The 14,718-nt window shown below is 40.6% G+C and overlaps 1 protein-coding gene across 6 annotated transcripts in view; it reads right to left on the reverse strand.

Moving 5' to 3' along the window:
* Window positions 1–12,566: 12,566 nt before the first annotated feature.
* The window catches only part of LOC115254498 (uncharacterized), a 95,247-nt gene continuing 93,095 nt past the window's right edge, over window positions 12,567–14,718 (reverse strand). For 3 of the 6 annotated variants that reach the window (XM_062854279.1, XM_062854281.1, XM_062854282.1), the window contains exons 4-7: window positions 13,802–13,976; window positions 13,580–13,743; window positions 13,374–13,521; window positions 12,567–13,313 (exon numbers count right to left, since the gene is read on the reverse strand). In XM_062854279.1, the coding sequence (XP_062710263.1) occupies window positions 13,137–13,313; window positions 13,374–13,521; window positions 13,580–13,743; window positions 13,802–13,976 (664 nt within the window). In that variant the 3' untranslated portion in view covers window positions 12,567–13,136. The remainder of the gene's footprint in view (window positions 13,314–13,373; window positions 13,522–13,579; window positions 13,744–13,801; window positions 13,977–14,718) is intronic. The other 3 variants (XM_062854284.1, XM_062854285.1, XM_062854283.1) reach the window with 3 other exon arrangements.

Genomic DNA, 14,718 nt, shown 5'->3' on the forward strand with positions numbered 1-14,718 from the left:
TTTTTTTTCAATTTATTTCACCATTTTTTCAAACTTCTACTTTTCACAATAAAACAAAACCACCATCACTCAACGCATCTGTCTCTAAACTGCCCCGACATCCTTCGACTCACCGTTCACCTTTTCCGTCTCTCCTTTTTCTCTCTATTTCGTTTTTCTCTCGCACACGCGAACCCTTCGTGCTGTTCGATTGAAGCTGCTGCAAGCCTACGCTCGGACTGAGACCGCTCGGAGACTCTTGCGCGCTGTTGCCAATTTTCATCATCCGTGTTCTGTTTCCTTCTCCCGAGTGACTTGTGTTGTATACCACACTGATACGAGTTGTTCGACAACATTTCGTATGATATATTGTATATAGAGCAGGACCGACATTTGAATACGCACAGCTACATTACAATATTTATTTCAAGCATTAGCATTTTTATTTAATATTATTCATTACTACACCGCGATGACACGAAGCGTGAAACAGTCGGCCTCCAGCGAGAAGCGCATACGTTAATTGAATGACAAGCGTTTTGGGGCACGCGCGTTGCAAGCATCATCCAGTTCGCCGATGATTTGCATTCGGATTTCTTTCATCCGTTTTTCGAATGACGGTTCACGTGGTAAGGGTCGTATCAAGGGGTAGTCACTCTACACAGTGTGCCTTGGGCACACAGGGCACACCAGTGACACCGGCTGGCACAGATTAACATTGAACTGAAATTATGAGAAAACCATCTCAGCAAACATTGAAACCAGGAAAAAATGTCCAGCTGTCAAAACGTCAAAATGGTTTCGGCAAGAATTTATCTTTATTTTTCATTTCCATTGGCCATTTTACATTATTTTCTTCATGTTTTAGGTTCAAAAACGTAAATCCACATTACGGACTGTTGCCTTTATTGGTTTGGTCATATGAATTTGTCAATCGGTCGTCATATGGAGAATACGCCGTAGCAGCATTATACTTGATCCCCACGAGAGGCTCGTGAATAAATAACTCCCACAAGAGCCATTGTTTGACCAACCCCTGATGTTGCATTAATTTTAAGAATTAAATCGTCTTGATCTCAGAAACGATGGTCGGGACTCGGGATATCTTGAGTTTGGAGAACATTTATTCCTAATGACAAGTCAAAACCCCGAAATACATCATTTTATCATCAGGTCTAAGGTTCACCTCAAAGGACCACCATCTGTTCTATCTCTACAGGTCTTTACCCGTTACCCCTACTACCCTTTATGGTCATAGTAAAAGTATTAACTCCACATCTGTCCTAGAAAACTTTACGAGAATAACGTACGAGAACTTAAATTTCGCCAGTTTTGTTCTCTTTGTCATGTAGGTCATGGGGATCAAAATTAAACTCAAAAAAATTTACAACTGAACTGAATTTTACGGCATACAGAAAATCTGGCCGACAAAATCCCTCATGAGAAAGTAATCAAAACTACCGAAAATACTCAAGTTTTTTCCACTCGATAAGTACGCCCTAGGACTAAGGTATTTAACCGGACTGCCGTGGCATGAGAACAGGAGATTTGGGCAATTCCGTAAAAGAAAGTGACGATTTTGGCAGTTTCTTAACGTATATTATTGAGGAATCAATCTATGGGCATCATGCTGTAGATATATGCTCCGCTCCTAAACCTAAAATATAAAATAAATAATTTTAATTTAGAAATCCAAAATATAAATAACCAGAAAAACTTGCGGAAGCGGTTTTCATGACAATGGACATTTTTTTCCTTGGATTCAATGTTTGCTGAGATAAGTTTACCATGTTTTCAGTTCAGTGCATGGTCCTCGGCACCACAGCACCTCGGCACGCTCGGCACAGTAGGGCACACCAGTGCACACTGGTAGGCACATTAAAAAAAAACGTCGGCACAAATGAAATGTGTAGAGTGACTACCCCTTGGGTCGTATTCAATGGACTGTTTACAACGGACAATCATCCGATAGAGCTTTCATTCATCATTCGGTAGCCGTAGTCATTCAAGAATGGGTGTATTTTGATTTGGGATGGAGGGAATGATGATTCAGTCGCTTAAAGGATGGTGTTTTCTTTCAGTGTAGCGCTCACTCACAAATCGTTTGCTCTCGCAGGAGCAAATATTTGCTCAGGCTGCACCAACCCACGTTTTCACCCGGTTGACGTCTGACCGGCGCTTTGTACCCGAATAAAAAATACAGTAGAAAAACCGAACGTTGTATTGTAACAGTACTATTTAAAACCATATTTTTACAATAGAAACCACTGTAAAAATAAAAATACAAAAACAATAAAATGTAATGTAGAACACCATACAGTAAATTGTAAATAAGATTTTTACAATATACTATACGGGTTGTTAAGTATCGTAACAATATAAAAAAATATTTTTCTCCATATATATTTTTTTGCAAAACCATACATTATATTGTAAATGAATTGTTATAAATACTGATACGTGGGTTTTAATAAACCGTACATTGTATGGTACACGTATGGTTTCAAACAACAAAATGTACCGTAAATATATTGTTTTTAATTGTAGTTTCACCACTGGTTATACATTTAATTAAATGGTTTTGGAATGGTTCTCTTTTGTTATGTTGTATTGGTTTACATTACATAAACCATGTAATGTTATATTATCTTGTCATTTTCCTCCTGTTAATGGCATCTTAGGCTTACTAGCATTATGAGAATGCGCTTTGGGAATTCTCCAGAGCGTTTTGGATAACCCTTCATATATTGGATCGCCCACGTCTAAGTCTGAGTCGAGGTCTGAGTAGTCTCTGATTGCATTAACAGTTGAAGCTTAGGCTCCCATGCCCAAGGGGTTGGTCATTCAGCACACTTCATTTGTGCCGTGATTTTTGAGCGTGTGCCAATATGTGCCTAAACTGTGCCGGTTGTTTTTCAGTGTGTGCCGAAGTGTGCCGAACGTGCCGGAGGTGTGCCGAATGTGCCCAGTGGAATATTTTCTTAGAATGTTTTTGCGCTAATTATAATCCTGTCTATTTTTGGCGAATGTTATTGGTCTAGTCGGTGTTTACCGACAAAATTCCACCCAGAACACTTGTCTAGAATCTGTATGAAGGGATTTTTTGCAATCGTAAGTATAATGACAGTTTGATTCCATACCGCAAAGTTGGATTTCTATGTTGTGCCCATGTGTGCCTGATTGTGCCGGCATGTGTGCCGAGATTTGCCGGCATGTGTGCCGGGCACAATGTGCCGAGTGACCAACCCCTTGCCCATGCCCCACCAGCCAGATAACCGGGTATCGCAAACTAAGCATTATTTGTGGCAACACTTTGAGCGGCATGATGGAACTATGCCAAGCGCGCTAAGCATTATTAGACCACTAATGTAGTTGCATGAAGTGGGTGACGAGGTACATAAGTATCATTACAGCGTGCTTAACCGTTATTGCAATATTGAGGCTCCAGTTTGACTAAAGTTTGAAATACACGTATGTATTTAACAACTCATTAGAAAACTGTGAAGTTCGATTCAAGTATAAGTTAGGTTAAGAAGCGAACCCACAGACGAACCTATATTAGAATTTCTTTCAGTATTCAGTCCAGTCCATATGTTAAAGATGGCTCTACGTCAAAGATAAAGTTCGTCAATCGTATTCCTCTCATCGCACTCTACATACCTAGCCCGCCATATCTCTTGGATCTGCGATTCTTAAGACATCTGGTTTACTACTTATTTAAACATTTTATTGACTTTAAATTGATGTTTCAACTTATTCACTTTTTTCTTTCCTTCCCTTTGCATCATAAAAGTCACAAAGATCAACAAAACAAAGCACGGAAAAAATCTAAAACTGAACAAATAATTAAAAATGCACGGAAAAATAATGTTTCGGAAAAGTGAATGGTTCAAACGTAAGAAAAACAGTATAATATAGTGTTACATAAAAATCGAATGTAAATGTATAGTAGCTACAATGTGCGAAGCTTTTAGTGAACCATTTCATTACAATATACATTATTGTAGCTGGTACACTGTATGGTGCAGGAATGGTTTTCACCAAACACCCTATGGTTAGTTTTTATCCGGGTATCTAGATGGCCATGAAACAATATGTAAACACGGTACCACTAAACGTCAAATAATTGTTCTCGTGCATCGATGGAGATGTCTTGTGACTCGCAGACGGAGTGAAAAATCGGATGCTTTGTTGTTTATCCGTGAGTTGTGCATGGAGAGGAAGATAAGGGGCTGTCCATTAATTACGTAAGGGTTTATGGGGGGAGGGGGGGTTTGAGAAATCTTACGCGCCATACAAAAAATTTTGGGATTTCATACAAAAAATCTTACTAGGGGGGGAGGGGGTGTCAGAAAATCGCTAAAATTCCCTTACGTAATTAATGGACAGCCCCTAATTATCGCACGGGGATGCTACGGTGATCTGATTTTGTTGCCCCTTATCATGCGCAACCAGAGTACACTAATACCAACATTCACTCAATACAGCAGCGGGAGAAAATAAGGAAAAACGCACTTTGGCGAACAAAATTTGCAAAAAGAGGTATTGTGTGACTTTTCACAAAGAATTATCACTCTGTAGGAACTTTACCTAAACATCGACACTCTCAAATTGAAAATTATTAAATAATTCAGCTTTTTCATGATCAACACTTTTATGAGATCTAATGTGATGTGAGCGTTTTGCACCGATATCCCTCGTAAAAAAGGTAAACATTCAAATTTCACGACTGTGTTGGTGAATATTTTGGCTGGAGCATAAATTTATGCTCCACGTAAGGAGGCACAATCCAACCTGTCAAACTCCATAGTGAAAAAATAGGATGGAATTATCGTGAGCGCTGGAGTGAGAGACTTTTATTTTTCATCCCATGCAGTGAGAAATCATGATCGCGGAGGTGGATAAATCCGGGGAATTTGATCACGTGAGTGAAAAATTGGATGCCTGCGACTCCGTCTCATCTCGCCTTAAGTTCGCTAGTAATGCAGTGAAGTTTAAGCGATGCTCATTCTTCGGTTTTCTGCCATATCCACAATACACGATGACAACATTAACGCCACCAAACACCATATTGCCACAGTCAGTGGTGAATTGAAACATTTCAAGTGGTGAATTAAATTAGTATGGGAAATTAACCGATTGCAGCGCCACGCTATTGCCACTTGTGTTGCCGATTTCAAATGGTCGTTAAATTCCTTACACAGTTTCGGAACTGGACTTGGATGTCTGTTCTCTGTGCTTTTAATGCTTTTGACTATGCTTGCCCTAAACTGCTTACCTTACCTTACCGGTCAGGCTAAGGCCGGGGTGGCCTCTGCTGTACATAGTAGCCGCCTCCATTCCACTCGGTCCATGGCAGTTTGCCTCCAGTTCCGCACTCTGCGTAGGGTCCGCAGATCGTCCTCCACTTGGTCGACCCACCTAGCTCGCTGCGCACCACGTCTTCTTGTACCGGTCGGATGACTCTCGAGAACCATTTTAGTCGGGTTGCTATCCGACATCCTGATGACGTGACCCGCCCACCGTAGCCTCCCGATTTTCGCGGTATGGACGATGGTTGGTTCTCTCAGCAGCTGATGCAGCTCGTGGTTCATTCGCCTTCTCCAAGTCCCGTCTTCCATCTGCACTCCGCCGTAGATGGTACGCAACACCTTCCGTTCGAAAACTCCAAGGGCGCGTTGGTCCTCTGCACGTAGGGTCCATGTTTCGTGCCCATAGAGGACGACCGGTCTAATCAACGTTTTGTAGATGGTTAACTTCGTGTTACGGCGAACTTTATTCGATCGTAGAGTTCTGCGGAGTCCAAAGTAGGCACGATTTCCTGCCACAATGCGCCTCTGAATTTCTCTGCTGGTGTCGTTGTCGTCGGTCACCAGTGAGCCCAAGTACACGAATTCTTCAACCGCCTCGATTTCATTACCGTCGATATGAATTCGGGGTGGCGGGCGCGGTGATTCCTCCCTGGAGCCCTTTGCCATCATGTACTTTGTCTTCGACACATTAATGACTAATCCGATTCGCCTGGCTTCACTCTTTAGTCGGATGTACGTTTCCGCCATCGTCTCAAATTTACGAGCAATAATATCAATATCATCGGCGAAACCAAGCAGCTGAACGGACTTCGTGAGAATCGTCCCACTCGTGTTTATCCCCGCTCTTCTAATTACACCCTCCAAAGCAATGTTGAACAGCAAGCACGAAAGACCATCACCTTGCCGTAACCCTCTGCGAGATTCGAAGGGACTCGAGAGTGTCCCTGATACTCGAACTACGCACATCACTCGATCCATCGTCGCCTTGATCAACCCTAAACTTATCGAAGTTCTTCTATGTCAATTTCTCGATATTTGCTTATACTAATTAATCCACGTGGAAATTACATCGTTAAATACTTTGACATTCATGCACACAACAGAAACACGTGTTTGATGAACACATTGAGATTTAAATTGCGTAAAGAAATCCACGTGCTCCGGTAAGATTCGAAGCCACGACTCCCAATTCGCTAGACGGGCGAAGCTACAAAGCCACTTGACCATCTCCGACACCTGAAGGAACAGAACTAGCCTCGATTTCAGTAATGCACATGGTTTGTTCCGTTTCACAATCCAAATCTCCTCCGGATGGAATTAGATGAATATCTGTGGTGAAGGTGATTCAAGAGATAGAATTTATTTCGCTCATTTCAAATTCAACGATTCATCTTGCAGTTTTAAAAAGGATTTATCCTTTAACTTCTTCAACGATTCGTAAAACAAATCTCTGGAAATCTTCCACGATTCTCTCACGAACTTCTCCAAGTATTCCCTCGGAAGCTCCTCCACGAAATCGCCCTAGAATTTCTGCAGGAAACTACCCAAAACATATCTTAGGCATTCATCAAGGAAATATTCTAAAGATTCTTCCTAGAATTTCTCCAAACATTTCACCAAGGATTCCTGCAAGAATTTTCCCGGAGATACTTCAGGATTTGTTTCAGTAATCCTCTCACATGTAAAAATCTTGTTAATAAAGATAAAAAAAATCCTCTTTCATTTGTAAGTATTTACAAGAATTCTTATTATAAGAATCTTTTAGCAATTGATGAAATAATTCCTGTGTGAATTCCTCCAAGGATTACCGCACGTGAGGACCTCTCCAGATTCATTTCAACATTTCTACCAGAAATTCGCCAAAAACTTTTCCAAACTATCCTTAAGAGATTCCTGCAAGGGTCCATCCATGGATCCATGAATTAATCCAAACATTTCTTTATGAAATTCTTCATGACTCCTTGAAAGATTCTTTCAGTACTTAGTCTAGGAAAAAAAAATTCAACAGGATTTCTTTATTCAATCTATTAGATTGGGCTGCAAAACGGTGAGTCGATAAAGAGAGCGTCCAACATAGTTCTGGTCCACACAAGTTCCTAATCCAGCGATGACAAAGACCGCCAGCTAAGAGTTGTGTGGTAGTTCAGCCACATTCAGTTGATTCAAATATTCAGTAGTAGGTCGATTGACCACTCGGAGCGCTGGTATCGTTTTCGCTCCTGTTTGACGTTTGCTCACTACCGCTATCTAGTGGCGGCCCGGCCAAACAGTACATTTAGCATTGGGCGATTACATTTTCTTGACGATGTTTTTTAATGAAATTCGTTCTAAGTGTGATGTCTGTTTCTCTGTGGAGGCAGCCCCTTCTACGGCAGCGCGGCCCCGGTCAAGGCCCCGGTAAGGTAGTTTGCTGAAAACCTTCAAACATCAAGAAAAGCAATAGTAAAGTTGGAGTCCTTCGTCAGCGAACATCAGGCTAGTTTTCGTGAGGGCGACGATCAACGACGGATCAAAATTTGATCAACTTTTAATGTTTAACCTGCGGATGACCCTAGAAAAATTTCGGGAATATAACTTGCAGACTCACCATCTATTTTTAAACAGTGTAATTCAGTGAAAAGAAATGAGCTATGAGAAAATGTCAGAACATGGTTTTCGGGCGAAACTAATTAGTCTGATACACGCAACGCTGGATTGATCAACATCAAGTATTCGGATCACAGATAGTTATATGCATAACTATTAAACCTTTTTTACTCGAAAACCACAAGAAATTTTGCCAAGTATTTCTCCTAGAGAACGACTACAATCTTATTGTAGAATTTAACCAAATAACAAGCTTGGTTGAATGACTAAATTTTGTGATGTTTATTTACGAAATACAAAAACAACAAGCCAAATGTACCAGATATGCCGGAACCGGTTCCGGTAAGGAAAAAGAAGGACTTTGTAGAACCACATGCTGCTATAGAGTATAGTAGCACATAATTAACGAATTTTCACTCGTATACTCTTCAAACAAATGCCACGAGCAAAATATCTGAGATTTCCTTATGAATTCTTTCTAGGAAATTTCCAGAAATTTCTTCAGGTGTTTCTTCGGGAATTTCTCCAGAGATTCTTTCAAGAATTCCTCAAGGGACTTCTCCAGGAATTTCTCCTTCGTGAATTCTTCCATAGGTATCTTGCAGGGTTCCGATGATAGGGATTGTTTCACGGTTTGTTCCAAGAAATGCTTCAGGAATTCCTCCCACGATTTCTTCTGATTTTTTTACAGATACTTCTGCAAGGATGCATCGACGAATCCCTCCAGGAATTTTTCATAGCTTCATTCAGTGATTCCATCGTGAATTGCTCCAGAAATTTTTATTTCTAAAATTCCTGTAGGGGTTTCACCAGACATTCCTCCGTGAATTTCTCCTGGTATATCCTTAGAGGTTACTACAGTGATTGTTCCGGTGCTTTTTTCCAGGATTCCTTCAGGAATTTTTCCAGGGAATCCCAAAGGAATGTCAACGGAGATCCTTTAAGGTATTTCTGCAAGTGTGCCTTCAGAGATTTCTTCAGGGATTTCTCCATATGTTCCTTCAAGAATTCCACTAAAGATTGCTCCAATAATTCAATCTGGAAAAACAATTGAAATATTTCAATAGGAATATTTTCTAGAAGCTCTTAAAAAAAAATCACCAGAGACTATCTAAAAATTAATCCAGGATAAAACATGGTACAAAATATTCTTTGGGAGTCCATCCAAAACACCAGCAATAATTCGTCCAGAATCTATTGCAGACATGGATTCCTTCATATTTCTTTTTCTAGATTCCTACAGAAATTCTTGCAAATATTCGTAAGAAAGCTTTTCTGGGATTTCCTAATAGGATTTCTTCAAGAATTCCTCCAAGTTTTCCTCCAAGAGTTCCTCCAGAGATTGACAGGAATTTCTTCTGTGATTTTTTCAGGAACAACTCCAGGGATTATTTTAAAAATTCTTCCAAGGTTTCCCTTAGAAACTCTTTTTTAGAATTCCTTCAGAAATTCCTCCTGGAATTCTTCAAGGAACTCTTCCAGGAATTAATCCAGTACTTGCTCCAAGGACTGTTTAGGGATTCCCTTTCCAAGATTGCCTCTTGAAATGACTTCCAGGATTCTTCCTGCGATTTCTTCAGGAACTGCTACAGGGATTCCTCAAGGATCTCCTCCACGAACTCTTAGGATTGCTTCATGATTTCTTCAAGAATTCCATCTACGATTTCTTCAGGAATTCTTCATGGTATTCTTCCAGGAATTTCTCAAGGGATTCCTCCACGAATTTTTTAAGGGATTCCTCCCGGAATTATTACAGGGATTCCTCTGGGAATTGCTGCAAGGATTCCTCTAAAAATTCCTACAGGGATGCCTCTAGAGATTTCTCTAGGAACTCCTCCAGGAATTCTTCTAGAGATTCCTCCAGGAGTTTCTCTAGAGATTCATCCGGGAATCCCTACAGGCATTCCTCTGGGAATTTTCCTAGGATTTCCTTGAAATTGGAATTCCTACAGAAATTACCGCATAGAATTTCTTCAGGGATTTCTCCAAAAATTAATATAGGAATTCCTTCATAAGTTCTGTCAGCAATTCATGCAGGAAATCCTTCAGGGATACCTTTAGATATTCTTCCAGGATTTTCTCTAGTAATAACTTCTGGATTTTTCCAGCGATTTCTCCAGGAATTCATCCAGATTTTCCTCCAGGAATTGCTGCAGGGATTCCTCCAGGAATTCCACCAGGAATTCTGCTAAGAATTCCTCCAGGAACTCCTTCAAAGATTTTCCAGGGATTTCTTCACGAAATTCTCCAAAGATTTCCGTAGGGATTCCTTTAGAAATGTCTTCACGGATTTCCCCAGGAATTCCTCCAGAAATTTCCCAAGGAATTTTTTTCTGAAATTTCTCCCAGAGTTCCACTAGCTATTCATCCAGCAATTGTTACAAGAATTCCTCTAGAGATTCCTCCAGGAATTCCTCCAAGAAATCCCCCAGAAATTCCTCTAGAAACTCCTCAAGGAATTTCTCAAGGTATTTAAAAAAATAATAGAAATAGAAAGAGAAATCTCCCAGGATTTGTCTAGAGATTCCTCTAGAAATTAAACCAGTATTTTTTTTTCAAAAATATCTTTTGAGATTGCTCCAGGAATTTTCAATATAAATGATACAAATTTATGTGAATGTGGCATATCCTATGAAGACATTGATCACATTATAATTGATTGTTCTCGGTTTATTGTACCGAGGAAAAAATTGTTTGAGAGCATTATTGCAGCAGGTTTTCCAATTCCTGTATCTATACGGGATATTTTGGGCTCAAAAAATGAAATCATATTAAAACTTTTATTCAAATTTATAAATGAGATTGCATATTTCGTTTGATACTGTTTCTCTTTTTTTTGGTATACTTTATTTTCAGCCTTGAAGATTCGTTTTTGGTGAATCCCTGACTCCTACCCTCTCCCCCACAAGGAATTCTGGATTTCTGAAGATTCGTTTCACGATGTGGCATGTTGTCCTCCTTCAAGATTGCGGCTCTGCTATGGCTACTGCCGTGTGAGCCTTTAATTTTAAGTTATTATTATAATAGGGGGATTCACTAAACAGATTAATTTGCTGCGTAAGCCATGATTTTCTGCTTATTTGAAATGTTTCATGATTTTGCGAATGAAATAATCAAAGATTGCCTTGGTGATCGCGACGTTTAATCAGTTTAATCAGTTTACACTGTTTAGTGAATCCCCTTAATGTTATTTGAAAAGATAAAAGAGGTTTTGTGCCTCTTTGAGAAAGATTTGGTTTTTGTAATGTTGAAATCACTCAAAGGGGTTTTTCCCTCTTTCAAAATTTGAAGTTAAAATAAACAATAACAATAACAATAATAATTGCTCCAGGAATTCCTTCAGGGATTCCTCCAGCAACTCCCACAGAAATAATGTAATTCCTCCAGGATTTTATCCAGCAGTTTCTCTAGAAACTCCTCCAGGAATTACCAGAAGAATTTCTTCAGAAATTCCCTCAGGAATTGCTTCTGGACATCCTTCAGAAATTTTGTCAGCAATTCCTCCAGTAATTTCTTCAAGAAATCCTCTAGGGATTTCTTCATAGTATTTTCAGGTATTTGTCAGGGATTCCTGCAGAAATTGCTTCAGGGATTCCTCTAGGAATTTTGAATTTCTCCAGGGATTTTCCCTGAGGAAATCCTGGGAGATTCCTCCAGGAAATCCCTCAAGGATTTTTCCAGGAAATTATCCTGGAACTTCTCAAGCGATTTTTTTTAGAAATTTCTTCAGGTATTTCCCCCAGAATTCCTCTGGAAATTTCTCCAGGATTTCCTCCAGGAAATCTTCGAGTGGCTCCAAGAATGCATCCTGGGGATTTTATCTTTATATAATGATGATTTGTTTCAGCGCTGTTCAGGTAAACAAAGTTGTAATTGTAATGTAGATCAATTAATATTCTATATATCATAATAATAATATTTATTATTTCAGGTAAAATCAGGTTATTGGTCAACTGTATAATAAAATATATTTAAATTACATGATACTTGGGATTTTGGGAGGGGTAGCCTAAGGAAGCTAAATGAACTGGTTTCTGGGCAAATGTTCGTGGGGTGGCCAGACTTTGTCACGAGATAACAACCATCTTGTTGTCTTCCGAAGGTTTCCAGTAAATTTAGCTTACCCTGCTACAACAAACCATCAGGTACACTCAGCGAAAAAAACTAGCGAAATTCATCGGAATACCTTATGAAAATTTGCTATAACTAATTCTTATGGATGACTTAAGAATACCTTATGAAAATTGATCGTGCTTACTATGACAAATTTCATAAGATAGACTTATAAAAAGAACAAAAAAATCTTAAAATGACGCAGACTGGATTCGATCCATGAACGTCGGGATCACCGAGCCCGTGTTTTATCCACGCGGCTACCGACGCTTGAGAATACCATGTTGCTAAACATGAATAAAAGCCAAGCTGTGAGACGATTTTACGTCATAGAGTGACCTTATGAAATTCATCCGAATCATTATGAATTATTTAAAGGCCGTTTCATAAGTTGGGCCTTATGGAAATCTTAAGGTTATTTGGCTGAGTGTAGATCATTTCCTTCCGGTCGGTATGACTCTGCAGCCATAGGTAATCCTTGCGCTGATGGTGGGTACTCAATCATCATCATCATGTCACGGTACGGATTGTTAGCAAATTGGACAACTTTTCGGATAACATCAGTACGCTTCCCGATTCCCATCATAAGCACAGTTTAATTATCAACACGTCACTTATGTATTTATTACTCAATTAATACTTGTATCAATATCTTTATCTCGTCAATAACCTAAGAACAAGCACATTCACTACTTTTATTCGAACCAGAGCTTTTTTTTTGTCTGTTTTTGTATCTCTAAGTTTTTCTCGTCCTTTTAGTTTTCATACATCGCTTTTCTTAGTTATTAAACCTAATTCTGCTTTTCAAATTTAAATAGATTTTTACTTTGACGGTCGGTTTCTATACACAGGTTGAAGAATTACCTTCTTCTGGGTTCCACGCACTTACGTTGGAATTTTAGTGATTATACAATACTAACGTATAAACTAAAACATGTTACTTCTGCTTTGTTGCCTTGAAGCAATGTTTTTCTTTTCTTCTTTTTAGTTTGTTTCCGAAAAAGAAATCAATCTCTTTGTTTAACTTCTACGTCGCAATCGGGAGATTCTTAATAAATATCAGTTTTTCGATCTCTTCGCCACTCACCGCACTTGAACACTGGTCGGGAATTCATTGGGATATTTAGTAGCAAGCACTCCTCCGCTTTACTTGTAGTACGAGGTCTGCACCGGTCGACTGCCGGACGTGTACGTGCTCATTGGTATGTTACTCTGGGACTTGGAGACCGAAACCGGTGCCGTGGCGGCGCTGAGGGTGCTGCTGATACCGTACAGTTGTTCCGCGCCCGTCGGTGCGTAGTCCACGTCGTAGTAGATTCCGGACTGTGATGGGGGAGGTGGTGTTATATTGAGACTGTTGACAGTCAAGATAAGACGACTTACCGTTACGCTCGCGTTGCTTCTGCTCTTTGGTCGAGGAACGTTGAAGTTCCTTCCGAGCAGGTCGGCTCGATCCTCTTCCTCGCTGGAGCTGGAGTTCTCCAATGTCCGCATGCCGTTGCGGTTGAGCCCCAGACTCCTGTTCAGAATACTTTCAATATTTTAGACTTGTTAAACGACAACAACCTTAGGGTACCAATGGGTCTTACCTTGGCAGCGGGACGGGTGGTAGTGTTCCGGCGTGCATCGGTGGCAAAGTGCCGTGCATGCTCAGCGTGTTCATGTTGCCGATGGTTTGCAGATTTGGGTAGCCGTACATGGCAGATGCTGGTCTCGGTGGTGCCACGGGTTCAGCCTGCAAGGTCGGAAAAGTCTGACGATAGTGATATAACGGAATCTGAGTTTCCACGTGATTTCAACTTTCTACTTACTGCATAGTGATTGGCTTGGGCCATCACGTCCGCAATCTGTGCCCAGCGCATCCGATCCTCGAGGGTCACCTGGTAGGGGGCTTGCCCCATGACGGGGGTCTTCACCTGACCGCCACCCATGTAGCCAAACACCGGGCTGCCCATGGCGTTCTTGTGCTCACGTTGCCATTTGCGGCTGGAGGGATTAGATGGGCGTTACAATGTATAGGTCGTAAAAGAAAGTGCAAGTAATTAGTAGAGTTCGTATTTATTGATTTACTGCACCGGTGGCTAACGATCCAGAACCGCGATCGCAGAAGTGAAAGTCGTACGGTTGATTCACGTTTGACCACACATGGTGCACGTGGTGTGTACAGTGCGACGATGAGACCAATAAACGCAGTTTATGGATCGTTTACTATATGTATTTCTTCGCTGAACGAGTGTAGTGTTTGCTTAATGATGGTTTGAATGCATCCATACTGAACCTTGTTGTATCCACATCTTAGCGTGGTTAATAAACTACGTGGGTTGAATTTCTGACCTCTGAAAAGTTAGGGTGTCCAGCTCCTACATCTTTCTTAGGTGTCCAGCTAACCATCCCTTCCTATCCATCAGCAATCGCAAGGACGTGTCCAGGACAATTCTCGACTATTGGAGGATTACGTCAGGCCGATCAACGAAAGAATGTGGAGGTTTTGGATCATGGGCCAATGTTTCAACTTCGGCATATTCAACGTGTGCTGAAGCATTGATGATGACAAGTACGCATTCTGTGCATATTGATTGAATCTATGGTACGACCACTGAGCACGAGAACGCCTCATGTCTCATTGACTTCACGCCTTTACTTAACTTCACATTGTACGATATCGAAGACCGGCTCGACACGACCTAGAGTACGCATAGAATCTCCAGGTAGCCAAAAATATGCCGAT

Source organism: Aedes albopictus, chromosome 2, assembly GCF_035046485.1.
Source record: "Aedes albopictus strain Foshan chromosome 2, AalbF5, whole genome shotgun sequence".
In the NCBI taxonomy this organism is placed as follows: domain Eukaryota; kingdom Metazoa; phylum Arthropoda; class Insecta; order Diptera; family Culicidae; genus Aedes; species Aedes albopictus.